This window comes from Triturus cristatus, chromosome 6 (genome assembly GCF_964204655.1).
Source record: "Triturus cristatus chromosome 6, aTriCri1.1, whole genome shotgun sequence".
Taxonomy (NCBI): domain Eukaryota; kingdom Metazoa; phylum Chordata; class Amphibia; order Caudata; family Salamandridae; genus Triturus; species Triturus cristatus.
Window position 1 is genome coordinate 1,559,582,828 of NC_140589.1, and position 18,101 is coordinate 1,559,600,928.

General features: G+C 40.0%; 1 protein-coding gene across 1 annotated transcript in view; it reads left to right on the forward strand.

Moving 5' to 3' along the window:
- The window catches only part of PCSK2 (proprotein convertase subtilisin/kexin type 2), an 845,391-nt gene extending 830,745 nt beyond the window's left edge, over positions 1 to 14,646 (forward strand). Inside the window, exon 12 of the mRNA XM_085612711.1 lies at positions 12,743 to 14,646. Within this exon, the coding sequence (XP_085468837.1) occupies positions 12,743 to 13,229 (487 nt within the window). The 3' untranslated portion in view covers positions 13,230 to 14,646. The remainder of the gene's footprint in view (positions 1 to 12,742) is intronic.
- The last annotated feature ends 3,455 nt before the right edge of the window (positions 14,647 to 18,101 follow it).

Consider the following 18,101-nt stretch of genomic DNA (forward strand, 5'->3'; position numbering starts at 1 on the left):
ATCCACTGCCAAACGGAAGGTTTTCAGGGACATTTATTAAATCACATAGTTACCTGCTAGGATATAATCTATGGTGTGGGACATTTAACTACACGCAATAGAGATTAAAACACGTTCGGTTTTGAAAAACAAGTTTCAATCAACTGTACTGTTTATGGTTTTAGCTTTTCAAAAAATGACTTGCTTGGGGATAATACACCCTTCATATTTACATTTTACGAATGCACAAGCTCTCTTCACAGCAAAGGGCTTCATTATGAAAGAAAGACTGCAATATCTACTCAGTTATAACCCATCAAAGTTGGATAAATAACATGATTAGCATCAAAGAAGGATTTTAGGTCTGGCTTGACAGAGCTGCTGTGGCAAAACCTTATATGGTCAACAGAAAAAAGAGACGTAAGAAGCATGACTAAAAGAGTGAATTTGGCGGCACTCACAACTGGATAACCTTGGGTATAGCATTAAGCTGCGCAGAAGTTGTGAAAAAGAGTGCCTGTATTCCATTTTTGTTTTAGAGAAAGCATATACTCAGTACATTGGATCATGGTGATAAACCAATGTGGCTTTAGGCCTGATCTGTTATATATACACATGACATATGTATTAAGAAAGCATATGTTAACACCAGTAGGCATTAAAGGGTGGATTGTTATTACACGGGAGTAATGCCTTTAGAGAGGTACTTTGTTGGACAGAATCTCACAGATTATGTAGAAGCCAAGTTTGGGGTTTTGGGTACCCTTCCTAATAAGCGCTAGGGTTAGGAGATATGCATTTTGGCAGTCCTTGTTAAACACATTTGAGGTTCTATATTGTTTTGCCAACATTTATACATATCTGCAATGTAAGGACTGTCTGTCCAGTGGTTGCCTTGTGTGAAAGCTTAAGTGCAATAAAGCCAAACTAAGTTTTTTGTGGTAAAAAACAATGATAAATACTATAGGTGTGATTGGTCCACCGGGAAAAGTTATGTAAAATGCTGTAGGCTTTATCTGTGTAATATGAAAGCAGTTAGCCTGATGGATTTATTGTAAAAACATAAATAAAAGTCATTTACGGATGGAGTGTTCTTATTATGTGCTGAAGTCTTTGTACAAGCATTTTGTTCCATGGAATTTCACAGATTAAAATAGTAGGTAAGGGCTTTGGTGTTTGTCACTCTTTCTGGCAATTCCTGCGGTTAGAAGAATTACACTGTAGTCATCCTTGTTAGGCCCTCTTGAAAGGAGTTGTACAGCGTTTTGCCAACTGTTATTTTCTATGGATTTGTAACTTTATGAATGATTGATGGTGTGTGGGAAAGCTTATGCTGAGTGTAGTAATCCTGAGTGATTTATGGTGACAAGCCAATGACGAAGGGTAATGACTTGAGGGGTTAATTGGGAAAAGCTATGTCAAATACCATAGGTCAGATCAGTTTATTATGAACCATTTTGAAAAAAGCAGTAGTCCTGAATTATTTATTGTAAAAAGCATATTCTAAAGTCAATAGGCCTTTAAAGAAGGATTGGTATTACACTATGTTAATGACTGTAGACATTTACTTTTTACATGAAGTGTCACAATTTACTGTTATAGCCAGGGGTTTTAGTGTTGGTCTACACCTCTGACAAACCGGGAGGGAGAAGGGTTGCAATTTAAAAAAAACTTGTTAACCCCTCTTAGAAAAGGATGTATATTGGTTTGTCAACTCAAATTTTGTAGATATTTGCAATCTTATGAGCGTTTTTGTGGTGGTTACTGTAAGAAATTGGGTTATTGGTTGAGGTGGGTGAGCTCCTACTCAAGCAACAATCACAATCCTTGTCAGGGTGAAGCACAAAAGTCAGTAAATTAACCTGTGCTTAACCCTCTGGTAGCTCGGCACAAAAGCAGTCAGGCTTAACTTTGAGGCCCTGTGTTCATGCAGCACACAAACAGTAATAAAGTGAAAACGCAATACAAAAAAAATCATAAACGAAATTTAGAAAAAGTGGATCAAGTTTTTAACAAATAAAATGACACATAAATGACAGAAATCCAATCAGTAGAACTGGAGATATGCAATTTCAACGTTTTTAGGAAGTATGACGACTAAAAGCACAAAGCACTCGTGGATATCTGGTCATGCTAAACCATGGGAAAGTCAAAAATTCAGGCTAACTGCAATCTAGCATGGGCCAGATACAGAGACCAGGTTAGTCCTGCTGTAAAAAGTTCCTATTCAAAGTCCAGTGCAAACTGAAAAGTCCAGAATGTCAGGATTTCTTCTTCTCTTGTAGAGTAGTGCACTCTGATGCCAGTCAAGGATCCATGACTAGGGGAGGCACTTCTTGGGGCTCCAGGACTTATTCAAGCAGAGACCAGCACTGCTCAGGAAGGTCCAGCTGCAGGACCAGGAAGGTCTAGTTGCTCAGGTCAGCTGGGGATTTGCAGGGATGCCTCTGGAGCTTGTTGTGTCTTGTTGCTCAGAATAGGAGGTCAGCCAACTGACCCATGGAGTCACTCTGTAGCTTGGGATGAAGGAAGCAGGTCAAGTCTTCCTTCACAGACAGCAGGGCAGGCCTTAAGCAGCAGGGCAGTCCTTTGGTTGAACAAGGCAAGCCTTAAGCAGCAGGGCCATCCTCTATGGAAAAAGTCAGTCCTTCTTCTATAATGTCAGCAGCTCCAGCAGTGTACTCAAGAGTGACTCAGGCGGTCCATTATGTATACCTGCTGCCAGCCTTTGAAGTGGGTGACTCTTCTAGAATATGCCCACAACTAGTTCTGGAAATTCTTCCATTCCCCTGCCAAGGCTCAAAGAAGTATGGGGTGGCAAAAGAATAGTGTCAGGTTCCTTTGTGTATATGTGTGTGTGTGTGTGCTGAAGGCAGCCCTTTGAAATGTTAGTGGTGCAGGGAACAGCTCTGCCCTCAACCATCCTGGCAGGATCCCCCTCTCCCAGCTACACCCAGGTCTATTGTTCCATGTCTGGGCCCAACATGAATTCTTAATGGGGGAGCCATTATCAGGCCCAGCAACTGCAACTGGGAACTCCTAGAAGCCCTCAGAAACTTTTGGGCAGAAAAATACCAACTTTCTAAAAGTGCAACTGTGACTTAAAGTCTGACTTTACTACTAAGGAGGATCTTAAATTACAATCCATTTGAGTACAAACATGAGATTTCTACCTGCTCCCAATCAACCGTTAGCACTTATAGAATGTAATAAGGTAACCCAAAGTTATACTATGGGAGAGGTAAGCCTTACCGTAGTAATACATTCATTTAGGATTTTTTCACTACCAGGACATGCAAAACGTTTAAATAACTTGCACCCTGCCCTATGGGCTGTTTAAGGCCTACCATAGGGGTGACGTATATGTATTATAAAAAAAGATTTAATCCTGGCAAAAGGTTTATTTTGTCAGTTCAAATTGGCAGTTTAAAAAAACTGTATTATAGGCTGCAATGGCAAGCCTGAAACCAGTTTTAAGGTACGATGTTAGTGAGTGGAGGCCCAGTGTGTGCTACAGGCCTACTAGTAGCATTTAAATTTACAAGCCCTGGGTACATAATGTATTGTATTGTAATTGTATTGTATTGTATTGTATTGCATTTACATAGCACTTACTATCCCTAAAAAGGCATCGAAGTGCTTTTTCTGTGAGTAGCACGCTACTCCGGATCCCATAAACGATTTTTGGTGAATTAGTATAGTGAAAATATGAAAGTAATTTGAGTGGTGGATATTTTTGTCAGTTATTTGGATTGAGAAGTATAGTGGAGGGTTAAAAGAGGGAAAAAGGTTTGTATTTACATAGCGCTTGCTTCCCTTGATGGGGTGTTGAAGCGCTTTTTCAGCGAGAAGCACGCTACTTTGGAAACCCATAAAGGATTAGTGGTGAATTTTTATAGTGAAAATATTAAAGTAATTTGGGTGGTGGATATGTTAGTCAGTTATTTGAAGCGGGAAAACTTTGCCTAACAAAAAAAAGAAACACCAATATTTAATAAAAATAAAAACACGTAATTGTTGTCTAAACTAAAGTGTACCACATATGAACAACAGGATGCCTTCAAAGGATTCAAATCTCAGTACCAATATTTGATATCCTCTGTAGTTGGAAAAATTATGCAAATGTGAAGGTAATTTTGACAAAATGTTCTGGTACATTTCCGATTGCACGGGTTCCTCAATATAATCGAATGCTGAATTCCAAGAACGCTCACGCGTGTACATTTTTCTTATCATAAAATGCTATAATTTTTTCTCATTCCATTACTCAAGTATGTCCAAGCTGCCTCGTTCAAGCTGCTGTTCCCTGATGCCCCAGGCAATGAGGATGGAACACTTGCACAGCAACTGTACATGATTTTATCAAACTGCCTCCCACTCAGTGACAGAAATACATCACGATTGCTGAACAGACCTTGTAATCAACTCATCTTGATTTTATGTTTGACTTACAGATGCCGCATGACTCCTTAATTGGCAATAATTAAATTCTTCCTCTTCAAGAACTGATGTCTCCTATATTTGATGAAATTTTTTAATTTATCTTCTGATATTCAGATATTTCTAGTTTTGCGATTCCTTTGGAGAGGGGTGGGATAGAACATTTATATTTGCATATCTTGTTGCATGGCATCTGGTTATTCGGGCATGTGTAGGCAAGCACCGTAATGGCACTGAGTGTACGATCTAAGTAATTACTCAAAAAATGAATTAAAACTACAAGAAATAAAATACATGGAAGCTGACTCTAGTATCACTAGAATGTCGTTTTCTATCACATATTTTTATTGCCTGAGTGCAAAAAGTAATATGGCTATTGTATTTATTATTATTTTTTACGTTGATTACTTTTATAGTCTTTAAAGTTTAAATTGAATGCACCAATGTAATTGACTCATTTACTATAATTATGAGTACATCAGACTATGAAACCCTCTTACACATAGATTTATCTAGACATTAAATCCCTCAAAGAAACTAAAAAACAAAAGAAAATCAGGATGAGTCTTTACAGAGCAGCCTTGTTTTATAGATATGACAGTCAGGGTCCGAATAGGGCAGAAAATATGTCTGGGCACCAGAATAAAAGTAGCCCATTCAGTGTTGTGTGAGTTAGCAATGATGAAACCCTTGTGACTCATTATGTACTCTGTAGAATCTTGACGTAAGCATAAGAGTATAGCGAAATGAATGCAGGTTTATAATGTTGAGTTTGTGGTTACACACAAATGAATAAAGACGTATTATAAGCTCAGTGTGTGGCGTAGTCATTGGCAAATACCCAGGCTGGGGAGAATTCTACAACTGCTGGCGAGATAGGGAATAAGTAACCCGAAGCTTGACAGTGCTCTCCCTGAGAGTTTGTTGTGGTGCAATAAACTGCTAGTTAGTGCCACATGTGCCTTCGTCAAAGTGCACAAGTGGCGTTTGGCGTATGTGGATTCAAAGTGCAGCTTCAGCCAATGTAATGAAATCTTTGCTAAGAAATCTACACATCATTGGCCAAAAACCTGATGGGAAGGTCACAAAGAGAGCTACTGAGCTACTACACAATCTAAAACCATACATCATATGGAGTGATAATGCTAGAGGGGAATACAACCAGGTTTTAAAAGAGCATCAAATTTCAAGATAATGCTACAATCTGAAGCACTCCAAGGCAGAGATCAACCAGGTGTCAGACAGTACTAAGTGATGCCGAAAAGCAGAGCAAGTCAAATGCAAGAAAAGGTAATCTGCTTACCAGAACTTGGGTAAAAAGGATCCTAATGCCACCGAGCTGGGGGGGGGTGAGCCTTGAGGAAGCACCTGGGGTTACACTTGCAGACCTGTCCATAAAAAAGCAGAACACCACTAAAGCAGGTTTGTCCTGAACTGAATATGCTTGTTCACAACCTGAGAAAAAAAGCTTAGCAAAGGTGTGGGCTTGTAAACATTTCCATGTATTATTGTATGTGAAGCCTTTCATGCTTGTGACAGATCATCAAACATTGTTAACCTTCCTTGGCATTCCAAAAGCAAAGAGGCCTCCTTGCATGAAAGTTGGGGTCTACGATTACAAGAATCCAACTACACAATCATACACCATACAGTGAAAGATGAACACCCTGCTCACTACTTCCCAAGAATGCCCCTGCAGTGCTCTGGCACCTTTTCCAAGACGGCTGAAGCATGCATAAATTTAATTGTGAAATCCAGCACACCACCTGCCATTTTGTTGGAACAACTCGTCACTGCCACGAGTCAAGATAGTGACATGCTAAAACTAAAATACATTATTACACATCAGTCATGGCACCAGCCCCCTCGAACTCTTACCAGTAACAGTGAATACCAAAAGTTTAAAAATGTTAAAGATGAACTACCGTTACTCAGGAAGGCATTATCCTAAGAGGTTTGAGAATTGTTCTTCCGGAGAGTCTGAGACAACAGATAATAGAAGTTGCCCATGAAGGGTATCATGGAATCGTAGCCACAAAACTAGCTCTCTGAGACCGGGTCTGATTGCCACATATTGGTGAGAGAGTTAAAACAGAATGCATGTCATCGATACAACTTCCTTTCATCAAAAACCGCTCAACACACCTTAAAAACGTCAGAGTTGCCAACGTGTGTATGGGAAAGACTTGTTGTTGACTTATTCAGTCCTCTTTACAATGGACATCACATGATGGGTATTGCTTATTAGTACTCCCATTTTCCATTTATAGAAGATCTCTCATCTATCTCTCAAGAAAGTCATCGAGAGATTAGACGGCATCTTCGCGACATGGCGTTACCTGCAATCTTAAAATCTGACAATGGCTGCCATTTCAACAGTCAAGAGTTCGGAGATTTTCTCAGTCATCTTAATGTAAATTAACTGAAAAGCACATCTCTTTGTCCTAAGGCCAATGGCCTTGTCAAAAGTTTCATGAATACTCTTAAGAAAGCTGTTCAGTGTGCTGTTTTGGAAAAGCTCGACCTTAAAACTGTCTTGAATTCTACTCTTCAAGCTTACCGTTCAACCTCTCACTCGATCACATGTGAAAGCCCTGCAACCTTGGTTTTTGGGAGAGCCATGACGACCAGATTTCCTCAATGGAGCACCAGAAGATCAAGTACTGAGGAAGAAATGCGTGTGAAAGACCTGGATTGAAAAAAGAAAATGAAGGCCTATGCATACAAGTGCCGACATGCAAACAACATTATTTTCACTAGCAGAGATCAAGTGCTTGTCTGTCAATCTAGAAAATGAAAATCTGATGCTCCCTTCGATGCTGATTACTTTCATGTTGTGACCAGCAAAGGACACATGGTGATGGCCCAATGTCTTGGGAAGTCATTACGTGCGATTTTCAACATATGGCTCATCGCTCGTCAGGCACTGATGCTAATGTCGAGACTGGGTGAGAAAGGACAAGTGAAGACCTCCTGACTGCTGTTGTTTCTTCATCACCAACGCAGGTCATGGTAACTTCTAATGCCTGACCCCAGTTTCCGAAGACACGGTCAGGTTGCATGATCAAAGTGCCATGAAGACTCATTGAAGCGCTATGATTGCGTACATACTTGTAAAAAATTTAATTTGATATCTAACAGAGGGGTGATGTAGTGTTGTGTGAGTTAGCAATGACGGAACCCTTGTGGCTACTGATGGCCTATGTAGAACTGTGATGTAAGCGTTAGAGTTTAGCAAACTGAATGTAGGTTTAAAATGTTGGATTTGCAGTTACAAGCAGATAAATAAAGAAATGTTATACTAAACTCCATGTGTGGTGCAGTCATTGGCGAGTACCCAGTCCTCATTTATGAATTGGGAAGTATAAAAAAGGTGGCACACATTTGTTAATCAAGCAACACTGGTGTTTTAAAGAAATGCATTCTATATAATCTCTGAGAGGTGGGGAACTGCAGGTGTCTGTGCTTGCTGAAGGAAATGTGAGTGGTATATTAGAAGAATGCAGCATTAACATTCTCGATGTTCTTTCCCCTTCAAAAAGATAAAAACATTGATTCATCCCTGCTCTTCTACCTACAAAGTGTGATTGCTCCATCTGCCCTGCATGCCATGAGATGACAGCCTTCACAGCACGTACAGTGCTGGTTGCTACAACTGCCCGGTCTTTATTGAAAGATGTTTAAAACACCAGCCCACACACAGCCACAAAACTGACCTACAGTCAACCACAAAATCGGCTCATGCACTGACCAAACAGATTGGCCCTCCTGAAAATGTAAAAATGCACGGTAGACTAGTCCTACCCAGATGACAAAGTACACAAATATGAAAAAATAGCATTGTGGTTCAGCTTCTACTTACTGTGCAAGAAATACTTTTGATTTTACCACCAGAATATGTCACAAATATATCCATGTAGTTACTTCCCTTTTCAAAAAAAGGAACAAAGTAAAATGTGAAGAGATTTGCTGTGGCATGGGGTATATGTGCCAGTACACCTCAGGATTCCAGAGGCCTCTAATGATGCCTCATTGGTGACCTGACACCGAGGAAAGAACGCAGCAAACTTGATTCAATGGCATTAAGTAATGTAATGACTACAAACAGAACAATGTAAGGAAGGGTAAGAAATATATTTTATGGTGTTGGAAGTTCATTTGCTGAGTTGTTCCTATTACTCCATAAATTAACGTGCTTCATCATAGGGTTGCCCCCCTTCAATAATGCAAGTCCAAATTGGGCCTAATTCAGGCTCATGGGGCCAGATGTACGACCATTGAATTTTGCCGACTTGCAAATTGCAACAAATTGCGAGTCGTAAAATTCAATGTACAACAGTGTCTGAGACACTGTTTGTGATTCCCAATGGGGTCGCAAATTGCATACCTCATGAATATTAATGAGGCTCTCGCAATTTGCAACCCCATTGGGAATGGCTGGCACTTCCAGGGATGGTAGCCTAAAGCATGTGTTTTTTCAAATGCCGCCCGTTTTCCTGAAAGGAAAACCGGATGCATTTAAAAAATAAAAATGAAACTTTTCCATTTTTTTTTTAAGTCAGGAAGTTGTCTCTGGGACCACTGCCTGCCCTTAAAAAATATTTGCGCATGCATTCACAAAGGGGAAGGGGTTCCCTGGGGACCCCTTCCCGTTTGTGAGTGCTTTACCACCCTTCTGAGAAGGGTGGTAAACTGCGAGTGTTTTGCAACCGCAATTGCGGTGGCAAAACATTCATACGTTGTTTTTGGAGTTGCTATTAGGAAGGCACGCCCTTGGAACACCCCTTCATAATAGCTAGCCGCTAAACCTATTTTGCGAATCGCAAAGGGGTTTGAGTAGCAAAAGGGTTTGTATATGGCCCACACGTTTTTTGCGGTCACAAACGGGCCTAAAACCCCTTTGTGTCGCAAAAATTGGTCATACATCTGGACCCTTAACTTTCTTCCTAGATGTGGTTAGTTGGGTGATTCTGTTGCTCTGTGGATATACAAGGCAATTTTTGGGATTAAAATCGTGTGGTGATGGGTATTACATTTTAATTTTCCCACACTCCTGCAAGGTTATAGTTAAGATTTGTAGGACCTTACCTATTTCTCTAGATAGTCAATATCTATAGATAGCCAATCTATGTAGATCGTAAATTTGGCCCACCTTCGACTTGAGTCCTTGATGAAGAACACCCCAAGGATGAAACATGTTGAATTGCGTGAGTGAGTGATTGCATCCTTTTTATGGACAATAATAAGAACACCAAACCAATTCAATGTAAAATACCATGGAATAGTGACTTATCATACCTTACCCTTAATTTTGGGAATAAAAGTTCTGTTTGTGGTTTTAACAGTTACATGGGAAGGAGGCTTCTACCCCTGACAACACTCCACATATGTGAATAATTTCAGTACTGTGAACCATACCATTGTTTGAAAATACAGAGGCCAGTGTTTTATTTGATGCCGACTGAAGCACAAGTTTTTGATGTCTCAAAAGACCAAAAACCTGCAAGGTTGTGAATCACAGCACCCAAGTGCCATGAGCATTTCATTTTCATTGCTACCAGCATCTCTGCAACCAAGCTAGGCAGCAATTGTTCCCACAACAGTTTGGCTTTTAATGGCTGACAGGACTCCATCACTGGCTTTTCCCCTGCAGCCGCTCATTTATTTCTCGCCCCTGTATGTGCCTACCTTCTTCCATGGTGATTGGAAGCTGAGTGATTAGCTAATGCTTCCGTACTAGCATGCACCAGAATCCTGCTGAGTGATCTCCGGCCACTGACCCTCCCCCAAGATTTTCAGACTACTCGGACAGGTTCATTTTTCCATGGATGTCTGCTTGGAAGATATAACCCTTCTCAGTGCCTTCGTAAATACTCTCTCAGGCTCATGAGTATTTTAGAGTCCTGATCATGATACCACAATCGTATTAGGGATCAAAATGTAATTGACTGACCAAGCCACTGACCAGTTTTTGAGTTTGATTTCATGTCACAGTGTCGTGTAGTTCCTAGAAACCTATATAGAATCCGCTCGTTTAGACAACATAGAGTGTGGGATTGGTGTCCAGACTGATTCCCGACACCCCCACCGGGCATGTTTGCCTATATACCAGCTAGCTCACAGTGACACTGTAAACCCCTCTTACCAAGGACAGAATAGTTCTTGGCAGCTATCAAACATGACAACTCTGTCCCATCAGGGATCGTGGAAACTGTACAGTACTTTTCGCTCAGTCCCTTGTGCTCACTTTGTCTAAGAGAGATATACAGAAATAAACGGTGGGGTTTTCAATAAGTATTTATTGAACCAGAGTCATTCTAGTGTAAAATAGGTGTGCTGAAACAACCATTAGACAGAAACAGATATAAATGATTATAAGCACCAACAAAGTGAAAGGATGGTATATTCCTACCATAGTGCTGAAACAATGAATACAGGCAGGTATCTAAATACATGACAGTAATAAAGCGTACTCCCATGATTCAGCCCTAACTAGATGTACCTAAGTGTACCTAGCATGTATATATGTGTAGAGCTGAGAATCCCCCTAGGATGAAGCCAACCCCATTATCTGAAGTGAGAGACTGTGGGACCCCGTCTTGGTCTCGAGATGGACACCCGACGAGAGATGTCAGACCACTGCGAGCTAGCGATCTTGCGTCAGTGTGTCAGCATGGAAGTCTTTTTCTCCCCTATCTGCCTTGGCAAAGATATGGTGTATACATATCCTCAGGGGATTCTACCTTGCTGTGTCATGTCGGCCGAGGATGACGGAAAGGATGAACCTTATGCATAGGTATTATGCAGAAGATGGCAATCCTGCTGCGATTCTGAGAATCTTCATGTGTAATTAATGAGGCTTCTTTTCAGGGCTAACCACACGACATCTTATGCAGTGCTTAACTAGGTAAAAAGGTCAATACCAAAACCCATTATGTAGTGTAATGGTATTGTAAATGTAGGTGAAAGGTTAGGCGAATACTCTGGCCTATATTGGGGTACCCTATGAAACATAACAACGGGCTGCTTTGTTCTTTTTACTTTGATACAGGAGATGATCACGTTTATCACATGTGTGTATCACCTATAAAAGAGCACTAGGCATGTTGGTTTGCACTGGTGTTCACTGCACTGTTTGTTTTCTTTGATTATTTGTTTCATTAATAGTTGTCATTTGACTTCACAGAATCATTGCATATTTTTGTGACTAGGGCTCATTATTTCTTGTTCTACTGTCCGTCCCATTTCCTCAGTGTTTACTAGGGTTTCCCTTGTGTTAAATACCTACTTCAATCATAGTGAGGACACACTTTTTAAATATACAGTGTACCACCCTTTATATCAGTCACTCTGCCCTTTGTTATTACAAGTAACACTTTAGGTATTGCTTATTAATAAACAATAAAGTAGAGAGAAGTCCCTTTTCCTTGCCAAGTGTTACTGCAGTGCATATAAAGTGCAGCCCAGACAGAGCATAGTGGTGCTTGTGGCAATCATATATTTTTGTCATACATTTGAGTGGTTCGAATATGCACTGTAGCCCACATATGACATTTATCGCTCAAGTGCATTGTCTGTACCACCTACTACATCCCTACAGGAAAGTTAAATAAACCATTGAGTGAAATCAGTTTTACCAATATAATTTTACAGTCAGCATACACACATTGTGGCTCCCAATATCAGTGTCTTAGTGCACAGAAACCTAAGAGGAACAAAAATATGGATTAGAAAAAGTGAAGCATCTGGAGTGACATGCAGACAAAGGCAATTTGTTTCAATACTCACATCTGAAAAGGAAATTATACAAACTGTGGAGAAATGTTCATGTTCCATTAAATTGCCAATGAAATGTTGATTCAACTCTTATTTATCCAAATTCTGAAGGCTATCGAATTCACATCTCTTCTCAGCAAGACTTGATGGCGGTTAATATTTTAGCATTTTTGTTCTCCAAATAGTTAAATACCATAACAGGTGTAGAGTGGGATAGAGAGAGAGTGGGAGTGAGAAAGAGAGCATCAAATGGTGCATGTTTTGAGTTAGTTTGGTGATCACAACAGCTCTTAACTTAATCAATATTTAACAACTCTTGAAGTGATTTTAACCTTCCATTGATGCACCTCTCGTCACTTTATATTGTCTTTATAATTTTTTGTTTTTATTTAATACAAAACTATTTGCACATATTTGGGTATTCAGAAAGACTGAATTTGGGCAAAGAACAGTGAAAATAAAAAGAACAATATTGAACCTAGTGGAAGCCTTATAGCTGCAGTCATGCTTCTCTTGTTTTAATCTTGTTCTTTATTTTAACTTTCAGGAAAATCCCGTCCAATGGCAAGCTTGTTTTAACACTTTCAACTGATGCCTGTGAAGGAAAGGAAAACTTTGTTCGCTATCTTGAACATGTCCAAGCAGTTATTACTGTAAATGCCACAAGGCGTGGAGATCTTAACATCAACATGACATCGCCCATGGGAACTAAATCTATTTTGCTTAGTCGGCGCCCCAGGGATGACGACTCCAAGGTGGGCTTTGACAAATGGCCCTTCATGACAACTCACACATGGGGGGAAGACCCTAGAGGTACATGGGTGCTTGAAGTTGGCTTTGTTGGAAGTATTCCGGAAAGGGGTGTGCTGAAGGAGTGGACCCTCATGCTACATGGGACGCAAAGTGCCCCTTATATAGACCAAATTGTGAGAGATTACCAATCCAAGCTGGCCATGTCCAAGAAGGAAGAACTGGAGGAAGAACTGGACGAGGCAGTAGAGAGAAGTCTCAAGAGTATATTGAGCAAGAATTAGCACCATGTTGCATGCCTCTCACTTTCCTTTCTATTCCCTGATACCCTGAAACGCTATCCAAATTTCTGTGTAAGGTATATTAAAAAGATTGTCAACCTTAGCCTGTTTATCTTAATTCATTGATTTATAGTCTTCTATATTGTCAACGACTCATGTCCCTACTTTTAAAGAAACCTATTTTTACTAAACCACAAATAAGCTATAATTTCACTATTCCAACAATATGTACAGTTTGTGACTGTAAATTAATTTTCTGTGTTATACCATAGGTAATATTTTAACTATTAAACAGTGACATCTTTTCCCTAAATCATGTTGTGGTATAAATTCTTTGTGAAAGAAATTGAAATACAAATTTTACCCTGCCATTTGCACCCCATGCGTATTTCCAATGTGTTATCCGAGTTGGCTTCAGTAATGTAGCTAATAAATTTTAACTATTTTCAATAAGATGGACAACAGCTGGAGCAAGAGCCAACAATACGCTCAATTCACAGTTAAATACCTCCTTTATTTTTCCTTACCATAAAACGAAACATTAACGTATATGCTTGAAAGTCAGTCGGTCCTTTGCAATAAGTAATCTAGAGTTCTTTTCAAACTGTCTTATAACTACGTTTCATGGTGGTAAATAAATGTATTTTAAAAGCACAACCTACATTTGGGATTTATATAACAATGTACACATTTGTCACGCCACAAATACAAATAGGACACGTGATATTCTAATAACACCTGTGGATGTGTACATATAATTTCATAGAACGTACCGTTTTACATTTATTTTATAAAAAGGCATATTATGCCGACTTTTCTAAAGTTCCATTTATGGAGAGTCAGTATTATATCTCTGATGAAACTGAAGAGTCGCTGGTTCATATTGGTAAAGGGTACCATTTAAAAAGTTTGAAAATAAACCAAAGTCTACTGCAGTACATGTACATTAGTGAACACCACCCACACAAACACACAGGCTTGAACACCCGCACATTGCTCCAAGGCATATAATGTATATAGACTTCCATGAATAATTACATAAGTAAACAGATGTTACACGTAGACCTACTGTAATTACAGTGAATTTGTATTTGCTAAAGAAAGAGATCACAGCCATCGATTATATTGTCTTTAATTGACTTTAAAAAGTCATTAAGGTTCGGGGGTTTCTTGTGTACATTTTCCGTGACAGTGTACAGTAACTTACTTTGCATTCTTGTACTTATGGAGTTCGCTGTTTACACATTAAATGTCTTATATAGAAGCAAAATGAATTGATGGTTGGTTATATTTTTCGCACTTATGACTGAGATTATGGAAACAAGCATAAAGATAAATGTTGGTTTAATAAAGTATCGATATTTTTTTCTCATCCTAGCAAATATACCTTTTGCTTTTTTATTAAAATATTTTATTCCTCAAATTAGTTTCTGTGGCATCGCCTTATGATTATTAATTTAGTGGCGCCCAGTTCTATAGCATACAGAATGTGAACTGAACATAACTTGATGATGCAAATGTGAAAGCCATGGCTTGGGCGATGGGCAAGGGTGGTATGCGGCGAAGGGACGTTTCTTCAATCACACAATGAAAATGTAGCTACTAGTCTAGGAAAACAATCATTCCACGTCCGTCTCTAGCCATCACTGCTACTTTGCTGTCTCTAGCGCTCACATTCTTCACACTCTACCCCTCAACAAATGGCAAACAGAATCAATTCATTCTAGAGAAAGCAACATTGATTATATATTATCAGATATAGAGAAACTGCATCAGCTGGTGCGATTTAGTTACTTTCCAGAGCATATTAAAACGTTCAAGCTAGTAATACAGGAATAAAAGCACACATTTCAATGTGTTGTTTGTTCTAATTGTTGAAAAGCAGTATATATCCAACTTTGTCTTTGAATTGTAATGTTCTAACCATTCGCCATGGAGTTTTTCATCACAGCAACTTTTAAAATGAAGTTAAAAGACTGAACCAAGGCTTTTCTTGAATAGCCTTCCATTTCTTTTCTAACACTTACCCAAACCTTAAAGGAATTGATAAGTATTAAGAAGAGAATTAGAAGGAAAATCACTTTCACTTCTGTATTCCTATTGACATCATGCATGTTGGCATAACTTCCAAGATTGACATTTGCAATTTAATAACCTGGCCTTTTTAGAAGTCAATACATATTTTACAGTTGTTGTATTTAATGCCAGATGTACACCTAAACATGTCAAATTGTGTTGCGTTGATGTGTTACACTGCAACTTTCTCTGTAGTGTCACAGAATTGCCTATCAGGCCTTTTGCAGTGTTTGCAAATCCCATGTGTGGGTGGCGTTAGGCCATGCTACGTCCCAAATTGGAGCCAGACTTACAAATAAATGACACAGCACAACACAGCAAATGAGGTTACTGTGATGTGTTACATAAACAGGACAGAGCAGAGCAGTGCTAGAATACTAAGATGTGGCGCTGTTCTGCTCTCTCCTTCTGGCACTTTTGGCTGCCATGAGCCATTGCAGACACCCTTGCAACATAGTTCAAGGGTGTCTGCATTGTAGTCAGCAAAGTTTTTGAGCACAAACTATGCTTTATTATCCCACATGCAAAGCGTAAAAAAAGCGGACAAATGAAAACATTTCTAATCAATCAATAAAACTTTATTTGGCTTTTGAAACAAAAACCATAACAGTCAGAAGTACATCACCAAAATACATGTGCTTCTTGTTTCTTACAAAAAGACAGGAAGGGGAGGCAGGAGAGGTGGCGGCGGCCAGCCAGCTGTTTGGCCTGGAGGTAAGGGTTTATTTTTTTATGGTGATCTCCCCACCCCCTTGCTCCTTCCCCCCACCTACCCCACTGCTGCTTCCAGGCAGCAGCCGCTACTGACCCAGGGCATGTAAATTAAATGCTACTAGTAGGCCTGAAGCGCTCGTTGTGCCACTCCCTTAGGTTGCCCTCTAATCATGGCTCAGGACTGCCACTGCAGAACCTGTATGTATAGTTTAAACTGCCATTTTGACAAGGCAGGATAACCCTCTTGCTTGGCCTAAAACTTCACTTTTTATACATATAAGTCGGCCCTATAGTAGACCCTGTGTATCACACAGGGCAGAGTGCCATGTATTTCAAAGGCAGGATATGTACAGACCATCCTAATTGTCATGTGGAGCAGACTCTGTGCATCACCCTTAGAACCAGTAAATCCTCAACATACATGGAGTGGACCCCCGTGCTTCGCGCTCGGAACCAGTGCACCGCCTTCGGAAACAACATATCTCCTACTATGGGAACAGCAGCTGCACATTACATCTGGAACTTGCACCTCACACTTAGAACTGACGCATCCCCAGTTGTGGGCAGAAAATCGATGCATCTCATCCACTGCGTTGCTCGATACCGATGAATCATCTCAGCTGCACATCACTTCCTCGTTGAAGACTACACATCCCTGATAAAGGTACTCTGGTTCAGCGGTTCGCAGTCGGCCTGAACCTTTGACTTTGCCCTGGTCTTTTGCGACCAGATAACTCATTTAAGAGCTTCTTGCTTCTAAGCACTATTTTGACATTTATTCTTAAAAAATCATATCTCAGCTTATACTAATTGAATCTTTTCTCATATTGGTCTTATTTCATTTACAAAAATATCCTTTATTTTTCAAAACTGGTATGGAGTATTTTTGTGGTGTTTTCACTGTGTTACTGTTTGAAGCACAAATACTTTAAACAGTGCCTTTAGTGAAACCTAACTGCTCTGTGCCAAGCTGCCGGAGGTTGAGCACAGGATAATTAAGTTTGTATTGTGACCTACCCTGACTAGGATGGTGGTTCCTGCTTGGACAGTGTGCACACATCTGCCAACCAGAAACCCAATTTCTAACAGTTAAAAATCAACTCTTCTGTAAAAGGATCTACACTTGGGCACTCACACTGTTCCATAATTCAAACTATCCTGAAATTGTTAATTTTTTCGCTTGGCTTTCCACATCTTTCATGCTAGCCATCATTGTTTAAGTGTTGGATTGGGGAGGTTTCATGGTGGTCTAAGCTCCCATTCTTGATTTATCTTCAGCAGATTGTTCAACAACACTTACTAGCATTTTATCTACAGGCCCTGGGCACACACAGTGCACTGTACTAGGGACTGACTTGTAAATCAAATCAGCCATTTATAGAAACCCCAATCCATACATAAAATTTACAGGGAGAGCATATGCACTTTAGCACTCATCAGCAGTGGTAAAGTGCCCAAAGTCATTAAACCAACATAAACAGGTCAGAAACAGAAGGCCACAAAGCAAAAAATCTGGGGATAAACCCGCTGTAAAAGCCAGGTCTAACAGTCAAATATTTTCCTGAAGTCAACACTGTGTTGATAATATGTTCTAAAGCAGACCTTGATTCCTTTGGAGCCAAAATCACATCTATTAATGATAGTTTAGAGACAGATTCCCTCTGCAACTCATTGTCAAGTATCTGGCACCCCTTCAGAGCTATGTCACAGAAAGGCGTAATCGCCAAGGTCACCTTGTTGAGCTTTGGGAGCCTTTCTGTTGCTCCACCTGTCTGGACGTACTACAAAAGATTTCAGGAAAGGGTGTAGAGATGCGTATGCTGCCTGTAAAGTCTATATAATATTTCTCTTAGGTGTGCACAAAGATTACGCTTTAATCTCCGACATGTTCTGAGATCCCTGCGCCTGAGGTGTTATGCATTGGAATCACTAGCCTGAGTGTGAATGGTATTGTTCCATAGTCATCTTGCTGTCTATGGTCCCCACTTGTGTCATGATTGTCCCTAGGCAGCACACCCAGCAGCCTCTCAGTTTGGGCCATCTACCACAATTCTCTATTGAATAGTTGTTCACAGGAACTCACGG